At 36.4% G+C, this 15,824-nt stretch overlaps 1 protein-coding gene across 7 annotated transcripts in view; it reads left to right on the forward strand.

Annotated features, from left to right (window-relative positions):
• Positions 1-15,824, forward strand: part of DOP1A (DOP1 leucine zipper like protein A) — a 68,736-nt gene that overhangs the window by 40,726 nt on the left and 12,186 nt on the right. For all 7 annotated transcript variants that reach the window (XR_012653028.1, XR_012653029.1, XM_075046501.1 and 4 more), the window contains 14 exons: positions 2,505-2,601; positions 3,869-4,128; positions 4,802-6,809; positions 6,915-7,026; positions 8,589-8,771; positions 11,055-11,180; positions 11,511-11,645; positions 12,182-12,237; positions 12,749-12,853; positions 13,548-13,614; positions 13,933-14,077; positions 14,328-14,407; positions 14,966-15,075; positions 15,243-15,392. Coding sequence is in view for 5 of the 7 variants with exons in the window: in XM_075046501.1 (XP_074902602.1) it covers positions 2,505-2,601; positions 3,869-4,128; positions 4,802-6,809; positions 6,915-7,026; positions 8,589-8,771; positions 11,055-11,180; positions 11,511-11,645; positions 12,182-12,237; positions 12,749-12,853; positions 13,548-13,614; positions 13,933-14,077; positions 14,328-14,407; positions 14,966-15,075; positions 15,243-15,392 (3,634 nt within the window). In the remaining 2 variants the exon portion in view is untranslated. The remainder of the gene's footprint in view (positions 1-2,504; positions 2,602-3,868; positions 4,129-4,801; positions 6,810-6,914; positions 7,027-8,588; positions 8,772-11,054; positions 11,181-11,510; positions 11,646-12,181; positions 12,238-12,748; positions 12,854-13,547; positions 13,615-13,932; positions 14,078-14,327; positions 14,408-14,965; positions 15,076-15,242; positions 15,393-15,824) is intronic.

Here is a 15,824-nt window from a genome sequence, read left to right on the forward strand (position 1 = left end):
TGCTGAAGCTACTCTTTTCTTGAAGGTCTTTACTTTCCATTACCATCTCATGTCAAAAGCCATGGACTATAGTTTGAGCAGAACCTCTTGAGTGATCAGAGAGCTGCTCCTTTGCCTCTGGTAACGCTGTTTGGTTTCTTGTTATTACTTTGTCGTTTGTGCTGTCTCCTGTTCTGCTACCACAGGTTATAATGTTTGCTCGTGACCCAGCTTGGTGGATTTCTCCCATTCTTTGTTGTTGCTCAAAGGTCTCATCTCACTGCTGGCTGATTTTAGAAGTGATCTTGGCTATCCTATTGATTACTTCTGTTTTGCTATCGGTTTAGCTAATGCAAGTAAAGTAATATTTTCAAAATCTTTTGAAGCTGGCAGATATTCAGATTGTTGACAAATGGTGTTTCTTTTAGGTCTGTGATGAGCCTCTGTAGTTTCATGCTAGACAAAGGAGGCTTTTCAGCATTCAGCAACCAATTTATGTAGGAGAATTCACCTCTTATCAAAAGTTATGCTCTGGTTCCCTATATATAAAGCACATGCTTAGCTTTTTACTATTGTTAGTAGGAGTTCTACTTGTCATGACAGGTATGCTATTTTTTTTTTTTTCCTTCCCCTAGAAATTTGTTTCAGATAGAGGCTGTTGATTTGACATTTGAGTTGAGGCCTTTGTAGTGCTTTAAATCTTAAAAATATGAACTGTTTTCACAGGCCCAACAGAATGAATGATAGGGAATTAGGGAATTACTTGCTTACATGCTCTGGCAACTCATGGTTGTGTGACTTTGGAGGCAGTTACCTTTTTGCCTTTCTACCAGAGAGTAACCAGGTCAACAAAAGTGAATGTGAGCCAGTCTGTCAACCACTGTGGTTCACAGCTTGGCATATTGATAAAACCGCCAATGATTTATAGTTTCACTTATTAGGCTGGTCTGTGAACTGCTGTGACTGTGGGTGTGGTACTCACTCATTTCTGCCAACCTTACTGTGAAAACAGTAATTTCTTACATCTTTCCAGCATAGATTGCAAGGGCTTACATGGACTTATCTCTGTGTTTCTAGAATTGGTGTTTTCACTTTTTATTCAGCAGGTGTTAGTGAATTGTTTCGTGTAACTGTATATATTTTGCAGCAGTGTTGTTTGTTTTTTTTTTCCTGCGAGAAGCATATTTTTGTTAAATACATGTGATGCTTGCTTTACTTTCCAGAATGCTGCTGTTTCTCTTGGTTGTTTTTTTTACTTTATGGCTGATGTGATCTGTCTTGTGTCTTTTCTGTAATTTTCAGTTTTTATAGCTTTTACTTAAAATTTTCATTATTGTGGCAGATATTGGTTGTATTAGCTGTTGCAAAGCTTCTTAAGCTGTGTATTGTAAATTAAGTCTGGAAGTATGCCGGATTGTCACGGGGTATTAACAGTCTTTAGTGTGGTCTCATTTTGATTAGAGGTAAATACACTTACTGTTGATTCCCTATAAGCATATATTTTAAGAACAAACAAGTGAAAAATCTTCATCCTCTTGTCTTTGCTCATCATCAAGTAATTTAGTTTAAGCCCTGATTGTATTTGAAAGTAATTTTGATGTTTTATTCAGTATAATCGTCCTGATTGCTGTGCTTTGTTTGTTCACCCCTACAACTGCTTAGTAGCTCCCTTGTCTCTCGGGTAAAGCTGTTTTTAGTATACGTACCCATGTATTCATATCATAGCGTGGCATTTACTATAGTTTACGGCCTTGCTGGAATAACTCTTTGCCTTGATCAGCCACAGGAAAGAGATGAAGGCATAAACATTATTACTTTAATACCATTTTCACCATTTAATATTCTGCATATTATTACTAGTCATTAGAAGTCCTTTGGGCAGTAAGCATGTCCTATATGTCTAAATAAAACTCAAAGTTCCAGAGCTAAATTTGGCATGTTAGTGATGAACTCTATATACATTGTATCTAGCTAGAAAATTCTTAAGTCTTTTTCCAGCCAACTTATTTTCATTCCCTTATTTCCATGGATACTGTGTTTAATCCCATCATTCCAGACACTTATCTCTAAAAATTTCTCTTCTTTCTCTGCCTCTTCTCTCTGCCTCTGTATGCTTGCATGTTTCTTCCTGCTTTCTTTTCATGATCTGTTCTAGTGCCTTGAAACATATAGATAAAATCACTGAAAACAGAGCTGTGCAACTTGTGAGAGTAAAATAAGTATTGTTCAAGCTATCACATTAAGTATTTAAAACTTTTTCAAGCTGAACTTTGAAACTAAGGCGGCCAAGATCAAGATGGGGGAGAATCCTTTCATGCTACTAAATTGTTCAGAGACCTATTGTTGCCTGTTACTGGTTTTAGTGTTAGAAAATAGCAATTGAATGCATAGTCAAAAAAAGTTAATTTTTAATAATTTCATTATATCTTTTAAGCTGCTGTATACCTCTTTTTTTTTTTTTTCCAGTTCTTATCAGAGGCTGTTGTATTCTGATAGATCTAACTTATAATTTGGTCCACAGAAAGTAAGAATGGAAGCTCATGCGAAGTTTGCAGTGCTATGGCATCTCACCCGTGACCTTCATATTAACAAGTCATCTTCCTTTGGCCGTACCTTTGACAGGTTGGTGATTGCAAGCGTGATTCAGTTGAAATAATTTTACTTCAAAATCTTTAACTACATTATACTTGCACCATAGTATTTAGAAATGGGAGAAATACAGTGTAACTGTGAGGGCAAGGAAGGAGGGCAAGAAATGAATTCATGTTAGACAAAATTGTTTTCACAATGATGATTACATAAACGGTAAATTTTTCTGGTAGCTGTAAAGAGTAGGACAGGAATGGTCACGTGATTCATTGACGATCACTGTGATTAAAATATTTGTGTATATTGAACATAGTATCTGAGTTCTTGCTGTGATTTGGTAAAAACGAATGAATTATGTGAAAATGGAAAGTAACAGTAAAGCTAAAAAAACTTAAGATCAAAATTGTAAGTAAGGACTAAGATTTGAAAGTTTTTTTTGTTTAATCTGTGTGTTTTGTGTAAGTTGTCATTTATGGCAAGCAGCAGAGGATTTCTGTTTTGTGTTCTGGTATCAGACTGCCTTCTTTGAAAAACTGAATGATCCAGACTCTGAACTAGTCTTGTCTTCCTCAGCTAGCACAAATGTTGTGGGAAAGTACTTATTTAAATTTCCTACGGTATACTTAGCTGTGGGAAGCAGAGTAAAAAGGTTGTTATTTCTTTGGCTTGATACTGTTACTCATTGCAAAAGTGGTGATAAATTCTGTACATACAGCTAAGAGTTTATGAATGTGTTCTACTGGAAGATGTAAGACAGTTGGTAAAATGCAGAGTCCAATATATATATTGTTTTTCCCCACATCTGGAAAGGATTCTAAAAGCTAAAACTATTAAAAGAAGAAAATAATGACAGTAGGAATTGCTGAATTGTCAAGTATATTTCTCCTCTCCATTCTTGAAGAAAAGATCTTCAAATGTTTCCTTCTGTTTTCCATGCATTTGTGTGAATTGGCTTTTAAAGTTCTATCTTTTTGTACTGCACTAGCACTCAGTAGGCAACCAAAGCCTGTTATGCTAGTAGCTATACAAATACTTGAACTGACTATACAACTGCTACTACTAGAGCAGCTATCTTAACTGACTTTATTACTAGCTCTTCCTGGCCATTTCTTCATTAGGCTAGACTAAAATATAAAACTTCAGGTTGCAAAGTTTGGATTCCAGAGAAAATACTGGTTTATATGGAGAAGACACTGGAGTATGTACTGATATGTTGAAATTTATTATATACCAGATTAAAATGGGATATTCTGTAAGTAGAGTAGAATTTGTGTTAGGCTTATTCTTCTTTCTATTCTAGATCTTTGTTTATCATGCTGGACAGTCTTAATAGCTTGGATGGTTCTACATGGTCAGTGGGACAAGCCTGGTTAAATCAAGTGCTTCAAAGACATGATATTGCAAGAGTTCTTGAACCTTTGCTCCTACTGCTTCTCCATCCAAAAACTCAGCGAGTTTCTGTTCAGCGAGTACAGGCTGAATGTTACTGGACTAAATCTCCTTATCACCCTGAAGAAGAAAATGAAAAGCACTTTATGCAGAAGTTTAGCTGTGCTGATGGTATGTACACATTTAATTTCTTTATTTGTTATTTGCATGCAACATTAAAAAATGTAGTAGAAATTTTTGAGGGTAACTCGCAAAACAAAGTACTGGAATAGCTACTGCTTGTATGTGCATTTCTGCATGTTTTTTGTAGTTTAAGTTTGGGTGTCCCAAGTATCGTTGAAGTTTTGTTGCTCTCAAATTAAGAGGATATGCAAGTATTTTAATGCAGAGCATTTTCTTATGTCTTACTGAACTTCAGTAGAACTTAAGAATATGACTTGAAGCTTAATCAAGAAATGAAATGCTTTTATGAATTGGGAGCACTGATGTGGGGCTGGCTGAAAACATACTGATAAGGTTTGAAGGTGTTTGCATGTATTGTGTAATTTTAGTAACATACTAATAATTCCTTTTTATTAAAATACAAGCAGATAAGACTGCATAAGGTTTCATGGGAGAATTATGGTTTTTTGCTAAGTTCTACTGCTAAAGTAATCTTGCTTTGGTTATGTGACTGCGTGTCGTTTGCATATTAACAGATTTTTTTTTTTTTCTGCTGTGAAGTGGAAAGGTACTATTTACCATGCCTTTATTATATGAAGTCTCAGTAATAGTTTAAATTCTAAATTCTTATTCTGTAGAACAAAATATTATGTGTATAAAGTTTTTTGTGTTTTTCTTTAAGCATTTTCCAATGTGCCTGTAAGCCAAGGACAACTTATTATACCTAAAGAAAGCAATGAAAAACAACTTGCTATGGATGAAATGGAGAACTTCAGCCTGACTGTCAACCCTCTGAGTGACAGGCTTTCCTTATTAAGTACCAGCAGTGAGACCATACCAATGGTTGTGTCTGATTTTGACCTTCCCGACCATCAAGTTGAAATACTGCAGAGTTCTGACTCTGGCTGTTCTCAGTCATCTACTGGAGACAACATCAGTTACGAAGTGGAGACGGAAAGCCTGAGTGCTCAAGATAGCTCTCAGACCCTGCGAGAAGATTCCCCTGATGAAATTGTGCAACAAGTGGTTACAGATCTTATATGCAAAGTTGTAAGCGGTCTCGGAGAAGAAGCTGAACCAGTTAAACATAATCTATACTCTGAGGATACTTCATGTAAATTCAGTCCTTTGGATAATTCTGTAGATATGACAAAAAATGAAGATCAAAATATTCAAAGTAGCCAGAGTAGTTTGCTTAGTAATGACAGCTCCCAATTGTTATCAGCCTCAACTGAGACTGGACTTGAGAGCTTAAGAGATGAAATTTCAAGAAATAACTCTTCACCTTGTATTGCAGAAAGCCAGCAATCCCTCTCTGATCTCACTCTTGCTTCCACTGAATCCAAGTCCAGAAAGCGAAGCCACAGCAGTATTCAGTTCAGCTTTAAAGGAAAGCTACCAGAAAAAATGTCAGAAAAAGAAACAATTGTTAAAGAGGCTGGTAAGCAACCAGGTGCAAAACCTAAGGTGAAAATAGCCAAAAAGAAAGATGAAGAGAAGAAGAAAGCACAAACAGAAAAGCTTAAACAAACAAACGTCTTCTTTAGTGATGGCCTTGATTTAGAAAACTGGTACAGTTGTGGAGAAGGAGAAATTTCAGAAATAGAAAGTGATGTAGGGTCCCCAGGAATGCGAAAATCTCCCAACTTTAATATCCATCCATTGTATCAACATGTGCTGCTTTATCTCCAGCTGTATGACTCTTCAAGGACATTGTATGCTTTTTCTGCAATTAAAGCAATTCTGAAAACAAATCCTTCAGCTTTTGTAAGTGCTATCTCCACTACCAGTGTCAACAATGCATACACTCCTCAGCTTTCGTTGCTCCAGAATCTTCTAGCCAGGCATCGAATATCTGTTATGGGCAAGGATTTCTATAGCCACATCCCAGTTGATTCTAACCATAACTTTCGGAGCTCTATGTACATAGAAATTCTTATCTCCTTGTGTTTATACTATATGCGGAGCCACTATCCAACTCATGTTAAAGTAACCTCACAAGATCTAATAGGAAACCGTAATATGCAAATGATGAGTATAGAAATTCTGACACTTCTCTTTGCTGAGTTGGCAAAAGTGATAGAAAGCTCTGCAAAGGGCTTTCCTAGTTTTATTTCAGACATGTTGTCCAAATGCAAGGTTCAGAAAGTGATCCTGCATTGTCTGCTATCTTCTATCTTCAGTGCACAGAAATGGCACAGTGAAAAGATGGCTGGAAAAAACATAGTGGCTGTAGAAGAAGGTTTCTCTGAAGACAGCCTTATAAATTTTTCTGAAGATGAATTTGACAATGGTAGTACTCTGCAGTCACAGCTTTTAAAAGTACTTCAACGGCTGATTGTGCTAGAACACAGAGTAATGACTGTGCCTGAGGAAAATGAAACGGGCTTTGACTTTGTTATAACAGATTTGGAGCACATCGGTCCCCAGCAGCCGATGACTTCTCTTCAGTATTTACATTCCCAGCCAATAACCTGCCAAGGCATGTTTCTCTGCGCAGTGATACGAGCTTTACACCAGCACTGTGCCTGTAAAATGCATCCCCAGTGGATTGGCCTTATCACTTCTACGTTGCCTTACATGGGAAAAGTTCTTCAAAGGGTGGTTGTTTCAGTGACTCTTCAGCTCTGCAGGAACTTGGATAATTTAATTCAGCAGTATAAATATGAAACAGGATTATCTGATAATAGGTATGTGTATGTAGAGGTGTATAATCTTTTTAAGTAGATTTGAATGTGTTGAATTAATTTACAACCAGATTAACCCATTTAAAAAAAATGAATCTCTTATTTTAGGCCTCTCTGGATGGCATCAGTCACTCCCCCAGATATGGTTCTTACTTTATTAGAAGGGATCACAACCATAATTCATTACTGCCTCCTGGATCCATCTACGCAGTATCATCAGGTAAACTTATCTGGGTGTATGAGCGGTTTTTATGCAGTACGTGTCAAATTAAGGACTGTGATTATATTAGCAGATATGAAGATCTGAGTGGGAAAAATACCAAATATATTGTCTTAGCTATAAGTATGGTTTTTATTGATAATACACACTTCTCAAACAGAAAAACAATTTTCTACTAATTATACTTTTAAGATAATAGCCTTAGATTTTGTTTTGGTTTGCTTTTTGGATTTTGGGGTTTTTATTACCCTGAAATAACTAAAGTAGGAATTCCTTAACTTTCATACCTCTAAAATGCCACTTTTTAGAGCTGGCTTTGTTTTGTGGAACTTCCCAGACTGATGTCTATCCTGTTACTTTCTGGCCGGACTGTGTTCATCTTGCAATATGTCAAAACATGCTCTTTGCTCCATTTGTATATTTACAATTTGTCTTTTTAGTCAAGCGGTATTTTTAGATGTGATATTCTGAGCATTGTCTCGGTTAAGAATTTGGCCCAGATTCTACAATAAAATTTTTGTCCTGCTCTCTCTGAAATCTTGGTTTTGCTTTTTTTTTTTTTTTTTTTTTTTGTTCTTACACCCCTTTGCCTTCCATTTATTCAAAAGAAACTGAAAAGTGTTTATTGTCTGTGCAAGTAAATAATTTTGCCTAGAGTATTAATTACACTTAAAATTCTGAAATAATTATTTTGCAAATGTATAGGCAGATGATACAAAATTGATTGCTGTAGACATGAGGCCTCACATGTTCAGAATACATTTGATATTGTACAACTGAGTCAAAAGATTCTTTAACTATTATTTTTAATAGACTCAAAACCTGTACATACTATAAGAATTATTGAAAAACTATTTTGAAAAAGAGTTAAGGTTGAAAGCTTCCATGTCTGTTAAGTCTCAGTTTACGCTATTTTACTTATGCTATTGTTGTGGTTTAATCCCAGCCAGCAACTAAGGACCACGCAGCTGCTCGCTCACTCCCCTGCCACCCAGTGGGATGGGGGAGAGAATTGGGGGGAAAAAAACCCCAACAACTTGTGGGTTAAGATAAAGACAGTTTAATAGGACAGAAAGAAAGAAAATAATAAAGATAATAGTAATAATAAAATGACAATAATAATAATAATAATAAAATAATTGGAATATACAGAGTAAGTGACACACAATGCAATTGCTTACCACTCGCTGACTGATGCCCAGTTGGTTCCTGAGCAGCGATCCACCCCTCCCAGCCAACTCGCCCCAGTTCATATACTGGGCGTGATATCACATGATATGGAATATCCCTTTGGCCAGTTGGGGTCAGCTGCCCTGGCTGTGTCCCCTCCCAACTTCTTGTGCCCCTCCAACCTTCTTGCTGGCTGGGCAGGAGAAGCTGAAAAATCCTTGTCTGGGTGAACACTGATATTTTCAGTTGTTGCTATCATCATTCTTCTCTCTAAAACACAACACTATACCAGTTGCTAGAAAGAAAATTAACTCTATCCCAGCTGAAACCAGGACAGCTATTTATGTAGATATTTAATGCTCTTCCTCCTTTCTCCCCTTCAAATCCACTAGCTTTTGGTTAATGTAGATCAGAAGCACTTGGTTGAAGCACGCAATGGGATCCTATCTATCTTGCATATGATCATGTCTTCTGTGACTTTGCTGTGGAGCATCCTTCACCTTGCAGATTCTTCAGAGAAAACTACTGCTGCTGCTGCTGCATCCATTACCACTATTAATCTTGGGTCAACAAAGGTCAGAATATCAGGGATAATATTGTTTAAGTTGTTCATTAGTACCTTTGTCAAACCAAATCCAATTCCATTCCCTTAAATGTAAATTGAGTTTTAATACCTTTGTCCTCATCTATTCGCCCACCCCACAAACAAGGCTTTTATAAATGGGTATTGAATATGCTTTTAAACTTGAGTGTATCAATTCAGACAACAATGTCTTTGCTTTCTACAAAGAAAATTAAATCCATTCTGAAAAAATTTAAGCCACCCTTTTACGCCTCAGAAGATTTAAAATATTAATGTAAAATCTTAACAAGATAGAACTCTCCTCTAGTACTCTGACACTTCTGAACTAGTTCCTTTATTCATCCATATTCATCCATACAGTGGTGTCACTTCACTGTGCATGGGGAAATGACACAGCAGATAGTGAGCTGGAAATGACAGAGCAGATAGTGAGCTAGTAATCATAAAGAAGAGAACCTGAGAAGGGGTCAAATAGGACTATACTGAGAATGCTGCCTAGCCCTCTTACTGGAAGCAGTTCAAACTTCTTATAATTCACATTATTAAATAGGAAAATGTCATTTAAATTTTAAATGTTTAAAAACAAGATTTCCTCAGTTAGTATGAATACTATCAGGTACTGTTTGTGACGATGCTGTTAATTCCTTTTCAACCTTCGTCATTCAGATTGAAGGAGTAAAAATTAACTTACGTAAGACTCCATGTCTTTGCATAGACGGCATCCGTGGTCATATTTGTGCTGCCTATAGGATTTCCTACTCACTGAAACAAAGGGGGTCTGTACTTGTTGATGGCCTATAATATTATGCTCCTTCTGTGAAAAAAGGATAAGCTTTGGTACTCTGGTTAAACATTAACTCTTCTGTACATTCCAGCTTTTCTTTAGTTTGCCAAAACTCATAGTATTCAAAAGAGTACTCAACTTGTCCTGTATATGAAAAAGTCCAGTTTGAGTTCAGCTTGTTCGGTGTAGTATCAGGATAGGTTATTTTACTTTTTCACCTCATTGGTTAATGCTTTTGTGGCTGCCTTGGAGGTGGTGTATGGGGTTAAAAAGACACGAAACTGTGGAACTGTACAGAATTGTGTGTCTAAAGTATAAATGAGCTTTTTAAGCTTCAGTACAGCTAGGTTGCTTTGGCAACCACACTCTTGGCAAGTGCATAAAGTGTATAGTCAAGCTCTGGGATCGTATATAGCAGTTTCCTGCAAGCTTAGACAATTCTCTGACCAAGATAACAATGGCTTTCAGAAAACAGACAGAAAGTACATTTTTGTCTGAAATCTTCCTGTCATAGAAAACGGGTCAAGAAGACAGCTCAGGAAATACATTTCCTGACCCAAGTGTGCCTCTAACTTCTGACATGCTTAAAACCCATGTTATTAAGAGTTTCAGCAGTGAATATTTCAGTCTCCCAGAGTAGCGTGTTCTTTCTTTTGGTATTTCCCCACCACCCCTACTTATTAATCTTTATCTCACTTGCTACAAAGCAAGTCCATCACTATTTGTGGCAGACACAAGCATCATCTTCCTTTCCCCTTCCTAATTACCTTGCACACATTTGATAACTGTTATATCCCCACTTACATGTTTTTCTCCTGACTATATACAAACCCATTTCTGCCACTTCTTGTAGGTCATATTCCATAGCACTAATCTTTCTTTTTAGAGTTTGAGTTCTGTCAGCTTGTGGTATGTTTCTCGAAGTAAGGTGTCCAAAACTGGACATGGTATGTGGTATCTTCTTTCAGGGGAAATATTTAATGTCTTTCATGAGGTGCTGCTATTTAGGAATGCCCTTTTCCCCTTCCTTGCAAAGTCATCATGGTGAGTTTGTGATCCACTATAATCCACAGACTTTTTTTCTGTAGCACCACTATCTAAATAGTTTCTCATCCTGAATCACTAAAGTTGTTTATCCCTACCTTTGCATGCAAAGATCAACCCTTTATTGCAGCTTATCTTTTTTCAGGATGCTTTTTGATTTTTTTCAGATCATTTTTCGTTGTGTACCTTTCTATCAATTGCTTCCCACTTCATGACCATTTGCAAATTTAACAAGTGTATTTTATCTTCCCTTGTCTTAGTCATGAAGAAGATGATTGAAGAGTGCCAGATGTAGAATAGAGCTTTATGAACCCTCTGAGTGCATCCTTCCATTTTTATAAAAGTTAATGATAGTTACAATCCAAGTATGCCTTTATAGCTAGCTGTTTTGAACATAATGCTGAGGTGCTTATCTAAAGGTGTATGTATTCTGCTTCCACATTTCAGAATTTGAGGCAGCAGATTCTTGAACTTTTGGGTCCAATTTCAATGAATCATGGTGTTCACTTCATGGCTGCCATTGCCTTTGTGTGGAATGAAAGGAGGCAAAATAAAAATACTTCTAGGACAAAGGTATGTTTATACTACCGTGGTCACTTCAAATAGTGGTAATAACTTTAAGTGATTTAGAAGCAGTAAGGAGAAAATTCAGCCATTCCAGTGAAAAAATACGTAGTATGACATGTGAAAAATATTTATATTATATTTCTAATGAGCAACTATACTGTCAGGGAGCTACCAATTTATTTTAGAATGGGATAATCTTCCTGAATTCTTCAGGAAAAGAATCAGTGATTCCAAGTCTCTAGGTGAACTGTTAGTTACTAACGTTTCAATCCCATGAGGCCAGCTGCCTTAATTTTGGCACAGATGATAATCTGTGACAACATTTGATTCTTTTAGGTTATTCCTACAGCAGGTGAAGAACAACTTCTACTGGTAGAGCTAGTTCGCTCTATCAGTGTTATGAGAACAGAGACCGTTATACAAACAGTGAAAGAAGTTTTGAAGCAGCCTCCAGCCATAGCAAAGGACAAGGTATGAACACTGTAGAGATGCTATTGACTTATTAAATGTCCTTTTACTGAAGCTTAGAACAGTGATGATATGGATACTTCATTCACAAACTTGAGCAGTACAGTGTGAAAATTTTCACAATATGTAATAGATAGATGAACTTTTGGAGGGAAATCATACCTCCTAAAGTCATTACCATTTCTGAACAACTCCAGAATCCTGTTTACTGCTTCTGTACAAGACTGTGTTTTGTGGGGATAGGCTGCTTACATTAGGAAAACAGGTGCATACCCTAGCATCAGGTTGGTTGGTTGGTTTTTTTTTTTTTCAGGTGGGAAAGGGAAGTAAGGAAAAAGAGGGAATTAAAAAAAAAAAAAAAGAGGAGAAGAATAACTTTATAGAGAGATGCCTAAATGGACTTTTGTAATATCCTGTTAATGAATTAAACTGTATATTCAGACACTGCAGTAACATTTTAGCATTGTCAGTTTTGCTGTGGCAAGTGAGGGAAAAACAGTCATTTTCTTAGATGACACAAGTTTTGTATCTTTTTCTAGAAACATCTTTCACTGGAAGTCTGCATGTTGCAGTTTTTCTATGCTTATACTCAAAGGTAAGCCAAGAAGTTAAATTTTATTTCTGTCATCCAGAAGCAGATGGAAAATTTGAATATTTTACATCTTTTTATAATCCCTAGGATGAGAAATAGCCTGTGTAATATAAATCATGAAGAAAGAATGGTCTTGAGCTATAGGTGTCACAAAAAAGAAAGGGATTTATTTTGTGAGTTCCCTAGTTCTGCATCACCTTTCTTCCCCTACCTAATAATCCTGCAGGAAATTTGCCCCCTGCACACAGAAAGCTGATTTTAATTGTGCTGTAACTCATTGGTACCATTCCAACCGGGGACTGAAAAGCATGTCTTTCGAGTGCACTGGTGGTTCTGCCTTCCTTCTTTTCTTAATGACTTGATGTAGTCACCTAATATTAAATGAAAAACTAAAGAATCTGTATGGATGTTGATTCACAATATCTGCTAGGAGAATTGTGAGGTAGAAAGGAAATGGGGAATACCTGAAGGGAGATTATGCCATTTGCATTGCCATTGCTGCTCTCTCTCTTAGGATTCCAGTGACCAGCTTAGTAGATAGCTGGGCAGCACTGCTACTTCTGTTAAAAGATTCCATCCAGGTTGGTCTTCCAGCTCCGGGACAATTCCTCATACTTGGGTAAGTGATCTTGATACTTGTGATTTCCAAATAAATTCAAATGTGTGGCATCATACTGAAGTGTTAGTGTTTTCAAATCTCTATCACTTATTTGAGTGGTAGAGCTATTGCCCGAGTTCTGTGGGGTTTAACGAATTAGTTTCTTCTCTGAGGATTGGTTACATATATTAAATTTTATATTATAACATGATACAAGCAACGATCTTACCTTGCTGATTATTTGAGCGATTCAGGCTCTTTAAACAGTAGGTTTATGTTTCTGATTTTTCTTAGAAAATAACTACAATGACTATTTCTTAGGTGTATGTAGATTTGTAGGCCACTAGAGAGAATTCATTCCCAGCATGAAAGCTGGTTGTGGAGTGTTAGAAATAAAATGTTGAATGTGATTTTCTCTATAAAACTTCAAGGACCATTTTCTTGAATTTCTGGAATTTATCTTCCCTAGTAAACTGCCTCTAAAGATACTTTTATGTATAGTCTAGTTAAACATGTTCTTGATAATTCTGATCATACCATAATAGTTTAACTTAAATGTGAAAGGATGTTTTCTAGAATATTGATAAGTAGCAGTGACTGAAGGTTTAGTAAATAAGTATTGTGCACGTAAATTTCTTCAGACTTGTCCTAGCTCTTAAAATTACTGAATAATGTATTGTGAGAAGAAAATCCATATATACTTCTATTTTTTCAGTGTTCTTAATGAGTTCATCATGAAAAACCCAAGCCTGGAGAATAAGAAAGATCAAAGAGATCTCCAGGTAAGAAATCTGTTGTATGTATGTCTCTTTCGAAAATGTTGAACCATAAATGCTTGAATGTACTAGAATTGTCTGATATATCAGTTCTGTAGTCTGAAATAACTCTTTACTATCTTCTACTTAGTACTGTTTATAATCTGTTGAAAAAAAATCTCATTTTCTGTGGAGTTATTAATCACTGATAATATAGAACAGAAGCGATTTGAAAACAGTTCTGTACTTAGTTAGTTATATAGATTTTCCTCCAAAACACATCAGGACAACAAATACAGCCCTTCTGCACAAAGTTCTTAAAATGCTTGGGTTTTTTCCTACCAGGATGTAACACACAAGATAGTGGATGCCATTGGGGCAATTGCTGGTTCTTCCTTGGAACAGACTACTTGGCTAAGACGAAACTTAGAGGTTAAGCCTTCCCCCAAGATTGTGGTTGATGGAAACAACTTAGAATCGGATGTTGAAGGTAGCTTCATTTTCATCTTTATTTTAAACAAAACATTAATTATGAGGCCAAAATGAACAAAGAGGATAGCTTTACTATATTTGAATGCATTAAAAATGCTTCAGTATTGTTCAGGCATACGTATCTTACACAGCGTATATTGCAAAGTCTGTACATCTTCAAAATATGTGCTATTAAAGTATACTTGTAAGGTAAATAATGGCATAAGAAAACTAACTTTGGACGGTTTTTTATTATTATCTTTATTTAGATATGTTGTCTCCAGCAATGGAAACTTCAAACATAACTCCATCTGTTTATAGTGTCCATGCTTTGACCTTACTTTCTGAGGTAAATATCTCCTCAGATATAATAAATGCTGTCTTATAATAAACTTTTATATTGTGAAAAGCTTTGGACTAGAAGCTTGGGGAAGGCGATTTGGTGGGAAGCACTGATGTGAATGGATTCTGGGTCCTGTCATGTAATACATAAAACTTTGTTCCTAACCCAGTTGTGAAGATTCAGTGAGATGGACGAGGTGTAAAGCGTGGCTTTTCAGATGTGTAGTATAGCAAACTTTTTTGGTGGCAAACTTTGTGTGTTATTAGTGGTATGTGTTGGTTACTGCTGATAATCACAGTCAATCTTTGAATTTTTTTTGTTGTTTGTTTCTAGCTTATTCTGTAGAATGCTTTGCCCAGGAGTTCATGCTTCTGTGGTTTTACCTTAGTTTGTTTTAAAAACGGTGGGATCTTTATACTCTGGATTTTTTATAGTACCTGAAATTAGATCACTTCTATCATAAACTTAAACATTCAGTGAAGGATATGATACAAAAAGATGCTGAATAGTAGATAAAAATCAATTTGAGAGTGCATGTTAACATACCTTCCTCTCCTTTTATAGGTTTTGGCTCATCTCTTGGATATGGTTTTCTACAGTGATGAAAAAGAGAGGGTTATTCCTTTGCTTGTAAATATTATGCACTATGTTGTTCCCTACCTCCGTAATCACAGGTATCTTTACAATTTATTGAATTGATGTGCATCTCTACAGCCAGTTGAAATTTGGTGGGTGACACTTAAGTTGAAACAGGCATGATAAGGATTAGATGTCTATCAAACGTACTATAAAGCAGCAATTCAAAATTGTTTTATGTTGACTTTTTCTTTTTTTTGTTTAGTGCTCACAATGCATCCAGCTATCGAGCCTGTGTCCAGTTATTAAGCAGTCTTAGTGGGTATCAGTATACAAGGAGGGCATGGAAAAAGGAAGCATTTGACCTCTTTATGGATTCCAGTTTCTTCCAGATGGATGCTTCCTGTGTTAACCAGTAAGACTTTCTTTTTCCTGCTTATAGCGATGGCTGTTACAAATGTTATGTATACCATTACACAAGAGGATATATAATGTGGACCAAAATTTCCCAACAGATCTCTGTTGAGAGGAATTAAGGGGATGTTCTGTGTTTTAGATTATCACATGAAATGTGAAACTCGCTTACCTAAGGTATTCCTATGCACAAGCCTATTTTTTTCAATTGTGAGATTATTTTTTTTAAGTTTATTTTTTCTATGAGAAAAAAGTGGTTAACATTTTATAGAATTATAGAATGATTTGGGTTGGAAGGGACCTTAAAGATCCTCCAGTTCCAACCTGCCTGCTGTGGGCAGGGACACCTTCCACTAGACCAGGATGCTCAAAGCCCCATCCAGCCTGGCCTTGGACACTGCCAGGGATGGGGCAGCCACAACCTCTCTGGGCA

The sequence above is a fragment of the Buteo buteo genome, chromosome 15 (genome assembly GCF_964188355.1).
Source record: "Buteo buteo chromosome 15, bButBut1.hap1.1, whole genome shotgun sequence".
NCBI classification, from domain to species: Eukaryota; Metazoa; Chordata; class Aves; order Accipitriformes; family Accipitridae; genus Buteo; species Buteo buteo.